The sequence below is a fragment of the Myxocyprinus asiaticus genome, chromosome 44 (genome assembly GCF_019703515.2).
Source record: "Myxocyprinus asiaticus isolate MX2 ecotype Aquarium Trade chromosome 44, UBuf_Myxa_2, whole genome shotgun sequence".
Classification (NCBI taxonomy): domain Eukaryota; kingdom Metazoa; phylum Chordata; class Actinopteri; order Cypriniformes; family Catostomidae; genus Myxocyprinus; species Myxocyprinus asiaticus.
This window is the reverse complement of record NC_059387.1, coordinates 22,150,608-22,167,961: the sequence shown is the minus strand read 5'-3', so window position 1 is coordinate 22,167,961 and position 17,354 is coordinate 22,150,608. Positions and strand designations below refer to the sequence as shown.

General features: G+C 38.4%; 1 protein-coding gene across 2 annotated transcripts; it reads left to right on the top strand.

The window, feature by feature from the left end:
- Positions 1-1,193: 1,193 nt before the first annotated feature.
- On the top strand, positions 1,194-17,187 carry LOC127434766 (suppressor of tumorigenicity 14 protein homolog). Of its 2 annotated transcripts, none has more exons than XM_051687727.1 (19): positions 1,194-1,414; positions 2,479-2,665; positions 3,685-3,812; positions 5,812-5,879; positions 6,487-6,677; positions 7,021-7,143; positions 7,508-7,727; positions 9,376-9,518; positions 9,619-9,716; positions 9,887-9,996; positions 10,412-10,545; positions 11,470-11,574; positions 11,653-11,757; positions 11,993-12,106; positions 12,766-12,885; positions 13,679-13,862; positions 14,078-14,349; positions 15,920-16,056; positions 16,145-17,187. In XM_051687727.1, exons 1-19 carry the CDS (start codon positions 1,328-1,330, stop codon positions 16,310-16,312), a joined length of 2,694 nt encoding a protein of 897 aa, XP_051543687.1. In that variant the 5' UTR covers positions 1,194-1,327; the 3' UTR covers positions 16,313-17,187. The 2 variants fall into 2 exon arrangements, with proteins under 2 accessions (XP_051543687.1, XP_051543686.1); XM_051687726.1 differs by having other exon boundaries at positions 2,476-2,665.
- The last annotated feature ends 167 nt before the right edge of the window (positions 17,188-17,354 follow it).

Here is a 17,354-nt window from a genome sequence, read left to right as displayed (position 1 = left end):
ATTTAATAGTTACATTACATACTGTTATCTACTTTCTAAAATGTAGTAAGATTTATTATTATTATTATTATTATTATTATTATTATTATTATCTTAACATACAGTCTGTGCAAAAGTTTTAGGCACTTGTGAAAAATGTTGCATAGTGAGGATGTCTTCAAAAATAATGACATAAATAATTTTCATTTATCACTTAATGTCATACAAAGTCCAGTAAACATAAAAAAGCTAAATCAATATTCGGTGTGACCACCTTTGCCTTAGACACAGTTTTTCTTGGTTGTTGGCAGATAGGATGTTCCAAGCTTCTTGGAGAATTCACCACAGTTCTTATATCTGTTTAGGCTGTCTCAATTGCTTCTGTCTCTTCGTGTAATCTCAAACTGACAGGATGGCTTTGGGGGGGCTTTTGGGTGCTATGACATCTGTTGCAGGGCTCCCTGTTCTTCTATTCTAATCTTTTCTATTTGCAAAAGTAATATTTGGGAGTCTAACAATTATATTTCCTATTGACACACTAAAGCTGAAGATATAAATAACCATCTTAAGACAAATGCTTTTGTGAAATATCATATGTGCCTAAGACTTTTGCACAGTAGGCCTACTGTAGTTACAGCAGTATCCTATTTTATACTATAGTTTAACAATAAAAGCAATACCACCCACATCAAGTATGATAACAGATAAAGCAGGCTACTCCACGTCCAGCACATCTCACTCATTCAATACTCTCATAATGAGAAAACATTTCCCAGTTTGCACCAGGAATCGGTGAGTAATAAATACATTGCGGAGCGCACGGGGATATTGGGTCCACTTTTGTTCCCAGGCTGCATGCCTCGCTGGCTCGTAACGTGAGACACGGGAGGGAAACAACGGAGAAATATTTAATCCACACTGACTCTTGGTTAAACAAATATTTGAGCTATGCGGCGATGTTTTTAATCCACAGTAGGTGAAGCGGTGCAATGATACATTCTTCTCCGCGATTAATTAAATGATGCCGCTAATCATGGAATATCAGACTGCCCATTGTTGGCCACCATGGTACACGCGCACGGGAGAAGTTTGCCCACAATTTCTGTCGCACGGATGGCTGTGTGGATTGTACCTACTCATAGTGCTCCCTTTGTACCGCGGTGCATGCTGGGTCCCGTGCAGCCCCAGTTCACGGTGGGATACAGAGAGTGAATACACGCAGCTTCAGACCCGCTAAGGTCGGGTTTCTCCGGGTAACAGAGGAGGGATCGCGCTCGTTTTCCGGGCTAATTTCTCTGCCCAAGGTATTGTTCTGTATCGCTGCAACGGAGCCATAAGAGACCGGGCCATGAGGACTTTCCCCAAAAACAGAAGTTGCGAAGTTTACAGCGTCTCTGGTTTAGGAGCCAGCGCGCCCGCTGGTTCACCTGCACAGGTAGGAGAGACTTCCATCAGCACCGCGCGCTCAGGCACATCGGACGCGGCGAGTTTATGACAGCGAGGACGCTTTTGAGCAAATCCAGGGCTTTTTATATTATATATATATATATATATATATATATATATATATATATATATATATATATTTAAGTTGGATTGTAACTATTTTTTTTTAAATCCTCGTTAGCTAAACACAATACTATTGTGTAGCCTACATTAATCAGCGTAATGCATTTAAGGCTATACGACAATCAACTTAAACTTTATAGTTATACGAGCGGGATGCCTGTGTAGAAATGTCGGTGTTGATCGTCTCATGAATGTGCTCGTCAAAGTGCGGCTCCTGATGGAGTGCTGACACCGCTGTGAGGGGCCGTGGGAAAGCGGACCCTCAAATTACGCTTTGTGCGACTCTACAGGGGAATCCCACCAGGATATCCTAGTTCCGAGACCCCTTTCTCCTAAAGGAAAGATGTTTAGAATTATGTGGCGGAAGCCAATTAAAGGCGACACATAGGTTGTTGTATGATGATAGAAAGGTAGCAATAGGGTCATTCCTGAATTCGCTGCCTTTTCTCCTTTTAGAAGTATCTTTATATTACATTATTAAAGGGACATGTCAAAGATTTTATAAGTCATACAGGTCAAGCTAAAAAATGTAACCTATGTTTATGTGGGTCAGGGTGGACAATAATATGGTGGGGTACAATTCGCCCCTGGTCTGTTTATGATATCTAGCTGATTATTTTATTTATGTTAACATAAATATATTTAATTTTAAAACTACAATAAATTAATTTGCAGTGTTGGGTAAATTACTAAAAAAATAAAATAAAAAGTAATCCATTAAAAATTACTAATTAATTACTACTCTAAAATTGAAATCGTAATTGAATGATAATTCAATTGTTTATTTATTATTATTATTATTATTTATTTATTTATTTATTTTTTGCTTAAGTAGTGTTTGTTTGTTGCGTTCTTTTATTTAAAAAGATTACAGCAAGTGACATTGGATGGAAAGGATTAAGGGAAGGTTTATGGACTTGTGTCTAGCAGGACTTGGGTGTGACAAAGACCATCCAGACTTCAAGCCCAACTAACAGCAAGTCCCAGGCTGGGTCTGACATCAAGAGCGCAGGGACTAAAACAACAAATTGCGGGGCTTGGAGTAAGTGGGCACTGCGAGCCTCCCCCCTCCTACCCCTCTCGGCTGCCATTGCACTGATGCTCCATTTCCTTGCATGTAAGTTAAGACCCTCTGCTGCTGTGGAGGACTGCTGAGATTATGATCTGGTATATTCCAGTATACTGTAGCTAGTCAAGCCTCTCATCCTTTGGTCGTCATAGGAGACTCTTCAGGGAGAGTCTGTAGATGTTCTTATTTTGTTATGCTTGATATATGCTGTAAACTAAGCTGCTGAGGATTTTGTTTTTATCAACATGATATACTGTACAGCAGTAAAAGGATACTTTTGCACACTTAAGTCACTTAAAAATGAAAAAATGTCTGAATGTCACTGCATTAGATACAAATGACCAAACAAAGTGGCACCTTTTCTCAGAAATAAATTCATGAACTGATCCCAAGGTGATATTCTTATTGGATGTAGTTCCCTTCAAGTTCACACAGGTGTCCTAACAACAAACAGAAAGTGTCCAAATAATTAATTCTGAAAAATAAATATATTGTTTTATCATTTTAAACCAACAGACTTCTTTTTGTAAAAATGTTTTGTTTGAAAAAAGTGTTTGTGCCATATTTCTTTAAATAATTGCCTCTTGGTATAATATTTTGTTGGAATGCAAATGTAACCGATCCTGCTCGTTCCATGATTCGAACCGGCGTCAGCCAGCATGGGAGATGGGCTTGCTAATGAGGAGGCTAAAGGCTACAGCCTCTAGTGTCAGTCGCTAATGAGCCTCTTGAGGCCGGGGGAGTGAGGTTTAAACATACCGCACAGCTATAACGTACCAGCTAGCTATCATTACACAAAGACATTCAGAAATGAATATTCCAGTTTCAATACAAGTCAATTCAATACAAGGAGGGACGAGTCGAAATTCATGCTGTCGATTTAGCTTAACTTGAATAGAACCTGGAATATTCCTTTAAGTGCACAAGTACTTTTTGGGGCCACTGTATTTTGAGATAATCAACATTTGAAACTTTTTAAAGAATTCTTAAATAATTGATATGTTCTGTGTGGTATTTGAATGCATATTATCTCTGAATAATCTCTTCATGTGTTCTGGTTCCTGCAGCCTCTCCATCTTCCTCAGTGTTCTACCTTGGAGGAAGCATAGAGTTCTCCAACCTCAGCTTCTCCCCAGACCTGGCAGACCCGTCGTCTACACAGTTCCGCCTCCAGTCTCAGGCGCTAAGCCATTACGTAAGCATAAACATACATAAGAGTCTTTCTGTGCCGCCCGGCAACAAAGCCGGTTTCTCCGTGATCTCTAAGGAATGCGGCTGATCTCCAGAGACCACTCGAGGACGATGCTTGCCCCTGGCACTTTCAAACATAGAGTCTGCCAGAGCTGCAGCTCCAGTGATGTGCTTGTCCCTCATTGTCACCCTTTTAAATGTAAAGCAGGCTCTAAGCACGGCCCCATTGAGCCTCCGGCCGCTCCGTGGCCCTCTTAAATTTAAAGCCACCTGTAACTGGAGCCCGGCTGGGAGGCAGTGCAGTGAGACTGGCTCCCAGAGGAACGCAGCTTTTCAGGGCCGAGGACAAGAACGGTGTTTGTGAGAGGGATAGGGCCCAGGCAGGCTGAGTGAGAGGAAGAGCAGTCCTTCAATAAAAACATTGTCTAAGGGCTTTCTCGCACACAATCAGATGCTCTGTACCTCTTTTGCTGAGAGGCTGCTGCCAGAAGAGAGAAGAAAGGTAGACCAGGGGACAGAGTAGGCCAGGTGAGTGAGAAGGTAAGGATTTAGGGCACCAAAAGGGAGAGAAAGAGAGAGAGAGTGAGAGAGAGTTAAGAGAAACTCGGACCAAAAGGGGCAGTGTGTGCCAGTATTAGGGGAATGGTTGGCATTTGTGTCAGCATTAGGCGTAGCATTAGGTGCAGAGTCAAAATGCAGCAGCTTTTGTCAAAGTATGGTCTCTTAGACTATGATCTGTCCTGTGACAGATGGATTCAGCTCTGCTATGCTCAGATTCAGAGACAACAGAGTGTGAAAATGTAAGTAATATAGAAGTATCTGAATTTTTGGGGTCATGCATGAAATCATCAGTCATGGTTTTAAGGCACAAAAATAATTTGATGTACATATCATAATCGTGTGAATGTACAACACATTTGACTGGACAAACAAAAAACTTTAAAGCCATTTCTCTGTTTCAGTGTTGCTGTCGTAGTTACAGCATTTTGCATTTGCAGGGTAGAATAGAGGCCGTGTTTTGGGATCAGAACTAGCCAAGCATAGCTTTTCATTAAACACGATGATCTAATTAGCCTAAACACAACCTGTGCTGTACCTGTAATCCTGTGTAATAGTGAGTGAAAGAAAGAAGCGATGTGCTGCAACTGTGTTCCCTTGCTCCTAAAAGTTAGTCTAAACCCTCTGCCTGACCCTTCCATCCAGCACTTCAGTATGACATTGAGCCTAAGACAATGGCGCTGTTGTTGCCCAAATCTCTTGTTGCTCAAAGCCAATCGTACAAGAACAGCACTTTTGTGCTAAGACTGCAGGTCTCACCTGGGCCACTGATGTCTCACCTTCTTCAGTGATGTCATGCCTTTAGTGGAACTGATGTCACTGGGATGTCTTAAAATACTGTATACAACAAGAAAAGAACAGGCGGAAACTTCATGACCTTTGTAGATGTTATCACTGGTTTGTTTACAGAGTGCAGAAATAGAATAGTGAACTGAACAGAAATAGAATGCTATCTGATTTTTGTCACTATAATGGATCTTTTTCCCATTTCAGTGTTTGGAACGCCAAAGTAAACTATAGCAGAGGTATCAGAGACCATAGAAAATATTATTTCTGCCATTTTTGCTCCAACAGCAAAGGAAAAAACCAATATTATATTTCCACGACTTTCCAAAAGAGGAAAAAAATAGGGATTACAGCAGTAGAATAGAGAAAGATGCCAAATTTACTTTCACTGTATTGAAAGCCCCCATCGCAACAGTGTTGAGTGTTTTTTTTTATTATTGATAATTAACAGTGTAATATAACACAAAAAGTATTATTAGAAATGTACCAAATAATAATAACAAAGACAAATTAAAATTTAAAAGAGGTTGCTAGATTTACACTGCTAAATTAAGGCAGAAATACGTCATCATGGTCTGTGGGAAGAGCCCATCCATTATTTCATGTTACTTTTGCCATCTCTTTCCTCTCGGTTTGCATGCTGTTGCCATGGATCTAAGTTCTCAGAGTTGTATGATTCTTCACCATGGAGCTCATATTATCGGCACTCAGGAATTATTGCATTCAGGTGAGTCTGTACATAAAGAACACATACCACAGTATTACATTTTTTTAATACCAATGGCATTTGTGTACACAATGGATACATTGATTTATTTGTGTTTGGGACTTAATGGGACTTAATGTATGTATAAACAGATGGAAAAATGCAACAATCATTAGCTGCATTTCCACTGTTCCGACAGTTCCAGTAGCATTCCGTTCCCAGCCTGGATTGTTCAACATGGTTAGCTAACCGCACAGGGCAGAGAACCGTGCTGCATTCTTGTAGCTTTAAATGAAGGCCTGTTTAAAGATGATTTGATCAAGCATTGTTCAACTCGTTTGACCCTGTTTGTTAATAGTGCACCTCATTGCACAGCTGTGCAAACCGGGTTTAAAACAATCTGACAACTTATTATAAAAGTACATAAGCCTTAAATATCTTACTCTTTGTGGGGTGTTTCCATGTCAAAATACAACGTACATTCAGCATCTATTAGTTCATGCATTTGCCCCACTGGCACATAATTGAAAATATTCCCTCAAAACTCATCAACTCTGTTGCATGATTACATTTCTAAATGAGTTCTAGGCTTTGCCATCTTGTTAACTGTCATGTGTCCTGATGACAGTGAAGGAGTGGAAGGTCTTTGTGTGTACTACTGGAGTAAGTTCTCTGCTCCTCCCGCTATTGCTGAGCAACTCCAGAGAGTGAACCTGGCCCGAATGCAGCGGCGACTGCCAGGTACCAACAAGGTCCTCTTTAGCAAGAACGAGGAACGCTACTACATGGAGAAGGATGAGGACACACTGCGTCTGCTGGGTAAAGAATATGTCCTGTCATCCTCTGTTTTGTTCTTAACCCTGCCATATGCTGCATGACTGGTATCCAGCATATGTTGCGTTTTTCAGTGCTGGTCTCCAGCACGAGATCCTGGAGACTTCCTTGGTCAACTGATAGCACCATAAAGATCACGCTGGTCAACCATTTTCAATAGCTAAGTTGTTTTCTTGTCTAGCTAAGTTGTTATCTTGTCTAGACCAGCTAGACCAGCACCAAAACCAGCGTAAATTCACATAGACCAGCATGGAAATTTATGGACCTTTCAGCAGGGAAGTAAGAAAAAAGGTCTTCAATTGAGCAATGCATGTCTCTGTATCTTCAGGTTTGAATCCAGATGACGGTGGTGATACTGATGATGATGACGATGAAGATTCTGATGACAAGACGGAAAAGACAAAGAATCCTAACTCACTGCAGAGTGGCAAGTGGCAGTTGGGGCTGCAGGGTACAATCATAATACACTGTAAAGCCTGTTGGGTTTACTCAAATGGTTTATGAACAGTGACTCATTTGATTTGCCAAACTTTGATTCAACTAAGTTCTAATGCATCTCCTATGACACATCTTCTACTATGAGTGACGAAAGCACAAATGGGCCATGAGTGGGTAAGGCAATTCAGATGCAACCATGTCCCATTAATCCTCTGAGTAAACTCTGCATGCAAGTCACTCAGCCAAGCAGGTTTTGCAGTGTACTATCATTACAATACATCCTTCTTCCATGACAACTACTCTACAATCATTATTGTGATTGTTTTCTTGATTTATGCATTAATTCTGATTATACACTACTCCCATCTGCCTAACAGCCATGTCTTTTGACCTGTATGCTAAGTACGGGAATAATCGCACACTCAGTCTTGTGAGTCCAAAGAAGCCGTATTATCAGTGGAGGCTTCGAGTGCCATCCGGCCATGTCGTTCGACTCGTCATCCTCACACTTCAAGGGGCGACACCAGGTAGCTGTTCTGCCAACAAACTGTCTGCTTATGACTTCTTACTGCCGCTTCAGAACAAGATCATTGCCAGGTAAGTGCGATGGCACTTGCAGAAAAGCAAGTTGTGCATTTGATTGGTTGGTTGTGTCACACTGCAAAGTCTTTTAGTGGTGGTTTTTTTTATGTGTTCGGTAATACTTTACAGTAAGGTTGTATTTGTTAACATTAATTGACGCAATAGTTAACAACAGCTAACAATGAACTATACTTTCATAGCATTTATCAATTTTTGTTAATGTTAATAAATCTACATATACCCATGCGTTTTAAAGGAATGTTCCGGATTCAATACAAGTTAAGCTCAATCGACAGCATTTGTGGCATAATGTTGATCTCCACAAAAACTCATTTCGACTCTCCCCGCTTTTCTTTAAAAAAAAGTAAAAATCAAGGTTACAGTGAGGCACTTGCAATGGAAGTCAATGGAAAATTTTTTTGGAGGGTTTAAACACAGAAATGTGAAGCTTATAATTTTATAAAAGCACTTGCATTAATTCTTCTGTTAAAACTTGTGTATTATTTGAGCTGTAAAGTTGTTTAAATTGTTTAAAATGTTTGAGTGTTTTAGGGTTTGCTGACATTACATCATCATGATAACGAAGTTGTAAAATTGGCTATAACTTTACAGAAAAGGTTAGTACGTGATTTTATCACTCTAAAATCATGTTTACATGCATATCCTTTATGTCTTGTGCCTATACTTTTGAGTATTTTAATGTTTGCGGATTGGCCACATTAATTTCCATTGTAAGTGCCTCACTATAACCCAGGTTTTTTTTTTTTTTTAAGAAAACGAGCGGCAAGTGTAAATTATTTTTGTGGTAATCAATGTTGCACCACAAATGCTTTCCATTGAGCTTATCTTGTATTGATCCCAGAACATTCCTTTAACATTAAAGGTTTTGAAATGTAACATTAGTTTATGCATTATGAAATAACAATGAACATATTCACAGATTAATTTATTTTTAGAATTAAGCTTTGTATGTACTTTGTTAGTTAATGATACCTAATGCATTAAAGTAAAATGTTAGCATGTGTTGAACATGTTGCATTAGTTCCCTTGTCTGAGTTTGGTGTTATAAATGGAACTGTAATGTTTAAGTGTACAAATATACTTTATGCTGTTTTTCACCAATAGTAAAATATTTTAAACAGGGTTCCAAAGATCTTGGAAAACATGGGACATTTTTCAATTGTGTTTTCCCTGAAAAGTAATGGAAATGAAAAAAAATCATAGAATTCTTGGAATTTTCTATATTGAATATACATCTTTCAAGTTATGCTTTGCTCTAAAATATTTCATTAGCTAGATGTTGCTTTTGTGTATAGAATAAAACTTGCCAGCAAACCATAGTGACGAGAGTGAATTGTTATTTTGAGTTGATCTTTTCAATTAATTGTTTGAAACGTTTTACAAATTGGTCTGAATGATTCCTTAGTGAATAGTCTGAAGTTGAATTATTTAAAAAAAAAATTGTTATCTAGATCAAAGATGACTGTAAAGGTCATTGAGAAGTATTGGAAATTCATTGGTTAAAAAAAGTGGGAACTAAAGAGTTGGAATAAAATGCAACATGTTATCCTACATATTCATTTGTAATGCTACAATATTTTTGGTGTTCATAGTCATAGTAAGCAATGATATTAACATAAAATATCATCTCTCATCTTCCCAGATGGTGTGGTCTGCCTGAATCAGGAACATCACCTGTAATGAAACTGACATCATCTGGAAACGTCATGCTTGTCACTTTTTCTTTCAGTCGACAGAGGCAAGGGGCCTTCTTCAAAGCCTATTTCCAGGCTATACCCAAAACAGGTGTGTGGATTAGTGGTCAGCATAAGACATAAATCCTTTCAGTCACTATTCCGCTCAAATGTTAGGAATTCTTTGTTTCCATGTCACTGTGTTTCTACAGAATGTGGCGGTTTCCTTTCTGCATGGAACGGCACAGTGACCTCGCCTTACTACCCCGCCTACTACCCTCCAAATTTGGACTGTAACTGGAAAATCAGGGTGAGTTGAAGCTAAAGGCTTTCCCATGAGTCTCCTCTCCAGTGTTAGCATGCATGCCCTGTGAACCTCATTCAGAGGCCTGGGATGCTGCTTCTTTGAGCTAGGGTCTGCAGGGTGGGCCACGGCTTTGTGCAAGAATGCTTCCTTTGAGAGTCTGGTTTCACTCGTAGGCTCCGTTGCCGGGATACCTTCTCTCTGTGACCATTGTGATGCTGGACATTCAGGATTCGCCTTCATCTAGCACCTGTGAAAAAGACTGGCTGGAAATTGGTGGCGTCAAGTGAGTGTAACATCTTTCACTTGCTGATTACTAGTGAAAGCAGTTTGCTTACACTACTGTGAAAGAGCTGTCATATGAGAAACATAAGGTGAATTAGGATGATTCAGGACTTTCAGTATTGTGGGACACCTAAGTTTAGGTGTTTATGTTTCTTGCTCTGTCACAAGAAAGTTTGTTATTATGACCATATTCTAGGTTTTCTATTGATTGGGACAGGATATGATGAAGTAATTTATTGGTCGGAAGTGTTAGAGTGACAGTCATTGTAAATTGCCTATGTCGAAAGTGCAAAAAGTGTCCCAGATTACTGTCATTCGAGTTTTCTGCTAGACCACAGATATATTTGTGTACATGTCTGTATGTGCATATGATTTGTGTGTACGTGCCTGTGTGTGTATGTCTTGCCCCTCCACAGACTTTGTAATCCGATTGGTGACAGTAGTAGAAAAAGAATTTACTCTTCTCCTGTCCTGTTACACTTTCACTCGGATGAGTCTTTGACTCATGAAGGCTTTTACCTGATCTACAAAGCCTTCTCTCCTGAAAGTGGTGAGTCCTTTGTGCAGTCTCAAGAAAAGTACAGTACATCTAAGTCCCTGTTGAGTGGTTTTGATTAGTGTGGTTTGTGTTTTAATGCATCTGTGCCTATTTTTATCTAGTACTTTGGGATGTTTCTGGGCCGTTAAAAGAAAAAACACATGCAATTGTTTTGTGAAACAGCAGATCATGTGAATGTTTTGTCAGTAGTAGGGGTGTGTAAATGCATTTATGGATCATGAACTGACAATGAAAATTCAATGCACTGATTGCAGAATTACAAAATTGATTAGAATTACTATAATAATGCCCAGGTATTACACATTAATTTCTTATCCAAAAAAAAAAAAAAAAAAGCCAAATTAGCTATTTTCATAAAAAATTACAGAATGAAGTCCAGATCGTGAATGTACTTTGCTCAGGAGTGTTCGATTTGTGTCTTTAGCATATATTTTTAAGAAATTATGTTATGGTTCCACAAAATCATAATAAACCAAATGTTAGAGCCTTTGTAAAATATTATTTTTTGTCTCATTATTTAATTTGAATATTAAATGAGTCTTATTTTTTAATATTATTATTTAAAATTAAGATTTTATATTATTATTTCATATCAGTATTAATGTATCATTTCATTGCTAAACACCAATACAGTTTGTTTTTATTTTTTTATTTTTTTTTTTAATAAAATTTAGATTGTCTTGTTTGTTACAATTTTGGAATGAAAATAAAATCTGGACAAAAGAGCCGTAGAAAGCAAGTTGTGTCTGCCTCTTTTGAATTTTTGACATCAGTCGACACACCAAATAATGACCACATTTCATTTTCCATGTTGCATTGCATCATTCAGTAAAGAATATGAATCTCTTGAATCATTGTCAGAGCTAATATTTACACAGATAGTCAGTACTGAGCATGCTTGTTCTCCTATATCAGCCTGTCCGAGGCAGTTCCGATGTGGAGATGGCAAGTGTATTCCTCTGAGGAAGGTGTGTGATGGAGACAAAGACTGTTCTGATGGACGAGATGAGGCAAAATGCAGTAAGTGGTTGCATGCACTTTATATTCTTTCCAGCCATCCATTGTGTGTCTTTTAAAACCCTTTGCTCTTTCACTCAGACACATGTAAGCCAGGAGAAGTGTATTGTAATGGCCAGTGCAGACCACACAGACAGTGTAACACCCAGTTCCTATGTAGTGACAGTAGTGAAGAAACTAACTGTGGTAAGTGTGTGCTTTTATCCTATGACGGTTTATGAAGACTTTATACCAATGCAGGATAATTGCTCTTTTTCCTCGTCCACACATAATCAGAGATGCCTGTTTACCTCATCTGTGTTTCATTGACACAGATGTGTGGATAGAGTTTGTTGTAAGATCTGCCTATGTTCTGGTGTGTGAGTGTGTGTGTGTGTGTACACCTGTGAGTTTTGATAAGCTAATTTTATTTATCTGTTAGGGGGTAAATGCTACCACATGTGCCCAAACAAAATCTGCCTCCCCAAAGCCTCAGTATGTGATGGAATTTTGGACTGCAAAGACCGCAGTGATGAACTCAATTGTACAAGAGCATGTGAGTAAAAACCTCTTTGCCTGCTGTTTTTATGCCCAACTTTCCATGCAAATTGGTAGTTGACAAATGACATGGATATGATATAAACTCAACATCATAATTTTAGATTAAAATGTATATGATTGTAAAAGGGAGAGTGTATAGTTTAGATGCTGTAACCAATGATCATACAGTTTCTAACTCACTTAAATAATTCTGTATGATAAAATGAATTTTTAAAAGTAGTCTCTCAATTCAAATATAATACATATATTTCAAAAACATTATGCTAAAAATACTTTTTTTTTTTTTTTTTACATTTTGTGTTGAGACACATCATGTGAACTGTCCAAATATTTTTTATGTCAGTTTTCTAAACAACCAATGTATGAATATGTTAGAATAGCTGCCTTATAAGGCATACATTCCTCCATTTCTTGCAGCTTTAGACTTTACCTATATTGTAACATGTTACTCCTAGGGAACGTGGCAAATAGTTTCAATTTGCTAAGGTCATGACAAATAAACATATACGGTGATGGCACAATTGCAAAGACTGTTAAATCGTGTCTCAAATCCTCAAGTTTTTATGATCATTTGGACTGAAACAATAACTTGTATTTCATCACATGGTATTATATTAATGATTTTGATTACTCTGTATGTCTGGTATTTTGTAGTGCAGAAAGGATGCTCTTCCACCTCCTTCAAATGTGCCAATGGAAAATGCTTGAGTAAAATCAATCCGGAGTGTGATGGCATCAAAGACTGCAAAGATGGTTCGGATGAGTTGCGCTGTGGTGAGTGCACTCATAAAATGCATTAAAATGCAGACATGTACTCGGCTCTCTGTGACATCAAAAATGTAACAGCATAACGTTCACAAAATAAATGTCATAGATTGAAATTCTACACAGACATCAATAAAAAATTATTTTTGTTAAACATAGTAATAAGTATTTTATTTATAAGAAAAATTATTTCTTATAAATAAAAACAAGGATAAATCAACAAATTTCTGACCCCTTAGCAGAGAGTGCATAAGATGCCTGAGAAATGAAATTACATGTCTGCAGCAAACCCTTCTCAGGAAATTTTGTTTCACTAAGGAAATGCTACAATTCACATTTTAAACTTTAAGCTGATGTATGTAACTTTTTCTGTGTTAAAATACTTTCTCATTTTGCAAGCTTAATATGCAGAGACAAGTATTAGTAAACCATTCATTGGTACATTTTCTCGAAAACTGTAAGCACCGTCTTTCTGTGGCGCATTGAAAATGTCTCTGTTTGTTTTGAGTGACCCGCTTAGACCCGCCCCAACAATAATACTCAACCAATGCCGTTAGCTTGGGGTGGGGCTATCTCTTTGTTTGACCAGCTGTATACTGGAGGCGTATTCAGAAAGCTATTTTGAAAACAAAGTTATTTTTGCAGTTCCTTTAGAACATTTTTTATAATCAGTTAAATTCGTTTTTTTTTTTTTTTTAGAAATTATTAAGATTATGAAAGCAAAAAATGAAAACAAAAGGAATTAAATTATTTAAATTTCAACTTGCATTAACATGCAAAAGTCATATAAACATCATGCTAGGTTGTGGCACAAGACCCAGAAAGAGGGCGAAGATTGTGGGTGGAACAGATGCCCAGGCCGGCTCATGGCCATGGCAGGTCAGCCTTCAAATGGAGCGCTATGGCCATGTGTGTGGGGCTTCTCTGGTGGGCAGCCGTTGGCTCGTCTCTGCAGCTCACTGCTTCCAGGACTCAGATGCAATCAAGTGAGGGTTTCTACCTTGTACATACAGTGGCCCCAAAAAGTACAGTATTTGACTGTTTAAGCCACACTTACAAATGCACGATTATCATTACATTAGAAAACAAAACCAAGTGACATTTGTAAGTAATCTATGTTTGTATGTATGTATGTGTTTGTCACAGTGATTCCAAAATATCTGACGCTCCAGGTATAAAGTGTTTGCCCACGTATTGGCAGGTATTCTGATGCACGATCATGGAGGGCGTACATGGGTATGCGGGTAATGAACTCAGTCAGCAACGCAGCAGCCACCAGACAGATCCGCCGTATCGTCTTGCACTCTCAGTATGACCAATTCACCTCCGACTATGACATCGCTCTTCTAGAACTGAGTGCCCCTGTCTTTTTCAATGAGTTGGTACAGCCAGTCTGTGTGCCTGCTCCCTCTCATGCCTTTACTTCCGGAACCAGCTGCTTTGTCACGGGATGGGGAGTCCTGACAGAGGAGGGTAAGGTCCCTGCTTACTTACTTCCACAGAAACACTGTTAAAATACAGTATGTATGTTCATAACAAACAAGAGGTTATTGTTCCTTAGCAACTGAAAAAAGACACCATCACGCACTTTCTTTTGCAAAAGATGAATCATAAGCTGACTCAAGACAAAACAAATGCATTCTGAAGTAGCTAGACAAATGTTTGCACATCCACTGGAAAATCCCCCAGCATCCCTATCAGAATGGGAAAGTCACACATTACTGTAGAAATACTACCTGTTAATGCTATCTGTGTTTGGCTGGTTTTAAAATTTGCCATGGTGGTCTTACCCAGTAGTAAGTAATGTCTAAAATTCTAAAATACAAGTGGAAATAATTCTAAAATACAAGTGGAAAGTACACAGAGTGCTATCCATGAACAGAGACCTCTGTGGCTGCTGTTTTAGAATTCTAGAATTTCTTGTAGAAATATTAGTAAACATTAAAGGGTAGTAAGAGCAAATTTAGAAGCAGAAATCAGCTTGAAATGTAAATGACAACATGAAATCAAAACTGATCCTATTTACTTTCTTTATACACATTTATGGTCTTATTGTGCGCAATGCATCGGTGCAATTTTGTCTAATGTTGCATCAAAATGTAATCAATTTCTCCACCTCTGAAACTATTGTGCTTTTTGGTTGACATCAATCCCTCTTATTTTTCTACCCATCCACCTGGCTTGATTTGGTATGTAACACCCACTTTTCACAATCCAATCAATTCCCAGTAGATACTGTAAAATCAAGTACCACTCTAATTAACTGCTGAGTGAATCAGGATATTCAAAGAGAAAAAAATGTAAAGGGATAGTTCACCAAAAAATGAAAATTCTCTCATCATTTACTCACCCTCATGCCATTCAGGATGTGTTTGACTTTCTTTCTTCTACAGAACACAAATTATGATTTTTAAAAGAATATTTCAGCTCTGTAGGTCCATTCAATGCAAGTGAATGGATGCCAAAATGTTGACGCCCCAAAAAAGCAAATAAAGGCATCATAAAAGTAATCCATATGACTCCAGTGTTTTAATCCATATTTTCAGATGTTTTATGATAGGTGTGGGTGAGAAACAAATCAATATTTAAGTCCTTTTTTGCTAGTAATTCTTCTCCCTGCTCAGTAGGGGGTGGTATGCATGAGAATGTGAATCACCATAAACCCAAGAAGAAGAATGTGAAAGTGATCTATTTCTCACCCACATCTATCATATTGCTTCTGAAGACATTGATTTAACCACCGGAGTCTTATTGCTTTTATGCTGACTTGTGTGATTTTTAGAGCTTCAAAATTTTGGCACCCATTCACTTGCATTTAATTAACCAAAAGAGCTGAGATATTCTTCTAAAAATCTTCATTTGAGTTCAGCAGATGAAAGAAAGCCATACACATCTGGGATGGCATATGGGTGAGTAAATGATGAGAGAATTTTCATTTTTGGGCGAACTGTTCCTTTAACCTAGATCTGTTGTGAATGCCATTTCACGTTGATTTTAAATGCTTTGCTGTTTTCGACTGAATCCTTCAGAGTTCTGATTTCAGGTGAGTTGGCCACGTTGCTGCAGGAGGCCACAGTTAACATCATCAGTCACAACACTTGCAATAAAATGTACGACGATGCAGTCACTCCCAGAATGCTTTGCGCCGGGAACATTCAGGGAGGAGTGGATGCTTGTCAAGTGAGTGTGGATGTGATCACCGTTTCTGTATGTTTGTATATGTGCCTGCATGTGACTTGTTTATTTATTGACATCTGTGTTCATATAGGGAGACTCTGGGGGACCCCTGGTGTGTCTGGAACGTGGGCGGAAGTGGTTTCTAGCAGGCGTCGTGAGTTGGGGTGAGGGCTGCGCTCGGCAGAACCGGCCTGGAGTTTACACACGTGTCATTAAGTTCACAGACTGGATTCAACAGCAGACGAAAGGCCAGGTGTGACACGTGTGCACACCCGCACAGATATACACCAGAGAATCGGTAACATCATAATTTGCCCACTCTCAGTTGCGTGTGACCAAGTGGCACCAGTCCAGCTTTCATGGTGCGCACATACACAGCAAAATTCAACGCTTTTGCATTGGGAGCAGTTTTCCGTCAAATCCTGTTGCTCAGCATTTGAACCTCCGCCCACGGGCTACCAGCAACTTCACTTCCCTCTGTGTTGCTTTGTTCACCAAAACTTGAGTTCTGCCACCCACAGACCAACTCTAAGGTGGACTACTTTAGTAGAGATTTTCACAAGCCAGTTGAAGAGGTACACGTCTTTCATTATTTGCCGTGGAAAGAGTTATCTCGGTGAGATTATTTGTATTATTTGCATACAGTGACTTGAGTGACTAAATATTAGCTTTCATTCATTTATTCATATTAATGGAATGATTTTGATGTTTTATTAAGGTTTTAGGATTAATTAAACCCTATACTTTATGTACCACATTGTGCATGTCAGATTTGTCCAACTGTGAAATTGATTGCATGTCCAAAAATATGACAAACATGAATTTTAGTCCTTGTATTTTTATTACTATTGCTATTATTATTATTATTATTATTATTATTATTATTATTATAATTGGTGTTGTTTGTTCACAAATGCTTGATGGCCATGGAGCACTTTCACTCAGAAGGAAAAAGCAATGCCAGCCCCCTAAGACTCCTTCTACTGGTCGTGATATGACACTACATCTTTCTCAGTAGTCCATAGTTATGCAAACGTTATATCTGTATTCCCGACAACAAGATGTAAATGTAAAAATGTGAGAAAATGTTGATACTTTATATTAGACGTCTGAAAATTAGAACTATATTAAAAAGAGGTGCTACATTACTTTCACTTTGTGATTTTTATACTTCCATTCGTTTTATTGGTGCAATTAATTGCTTTTGTCTTCAGTGTCAGTACTAAAGAACCTTTTACTTTCTGATGTCCTGCCAACCTAATGGTTATTAATATAGGCGACAATGTGTATTACGATGTATG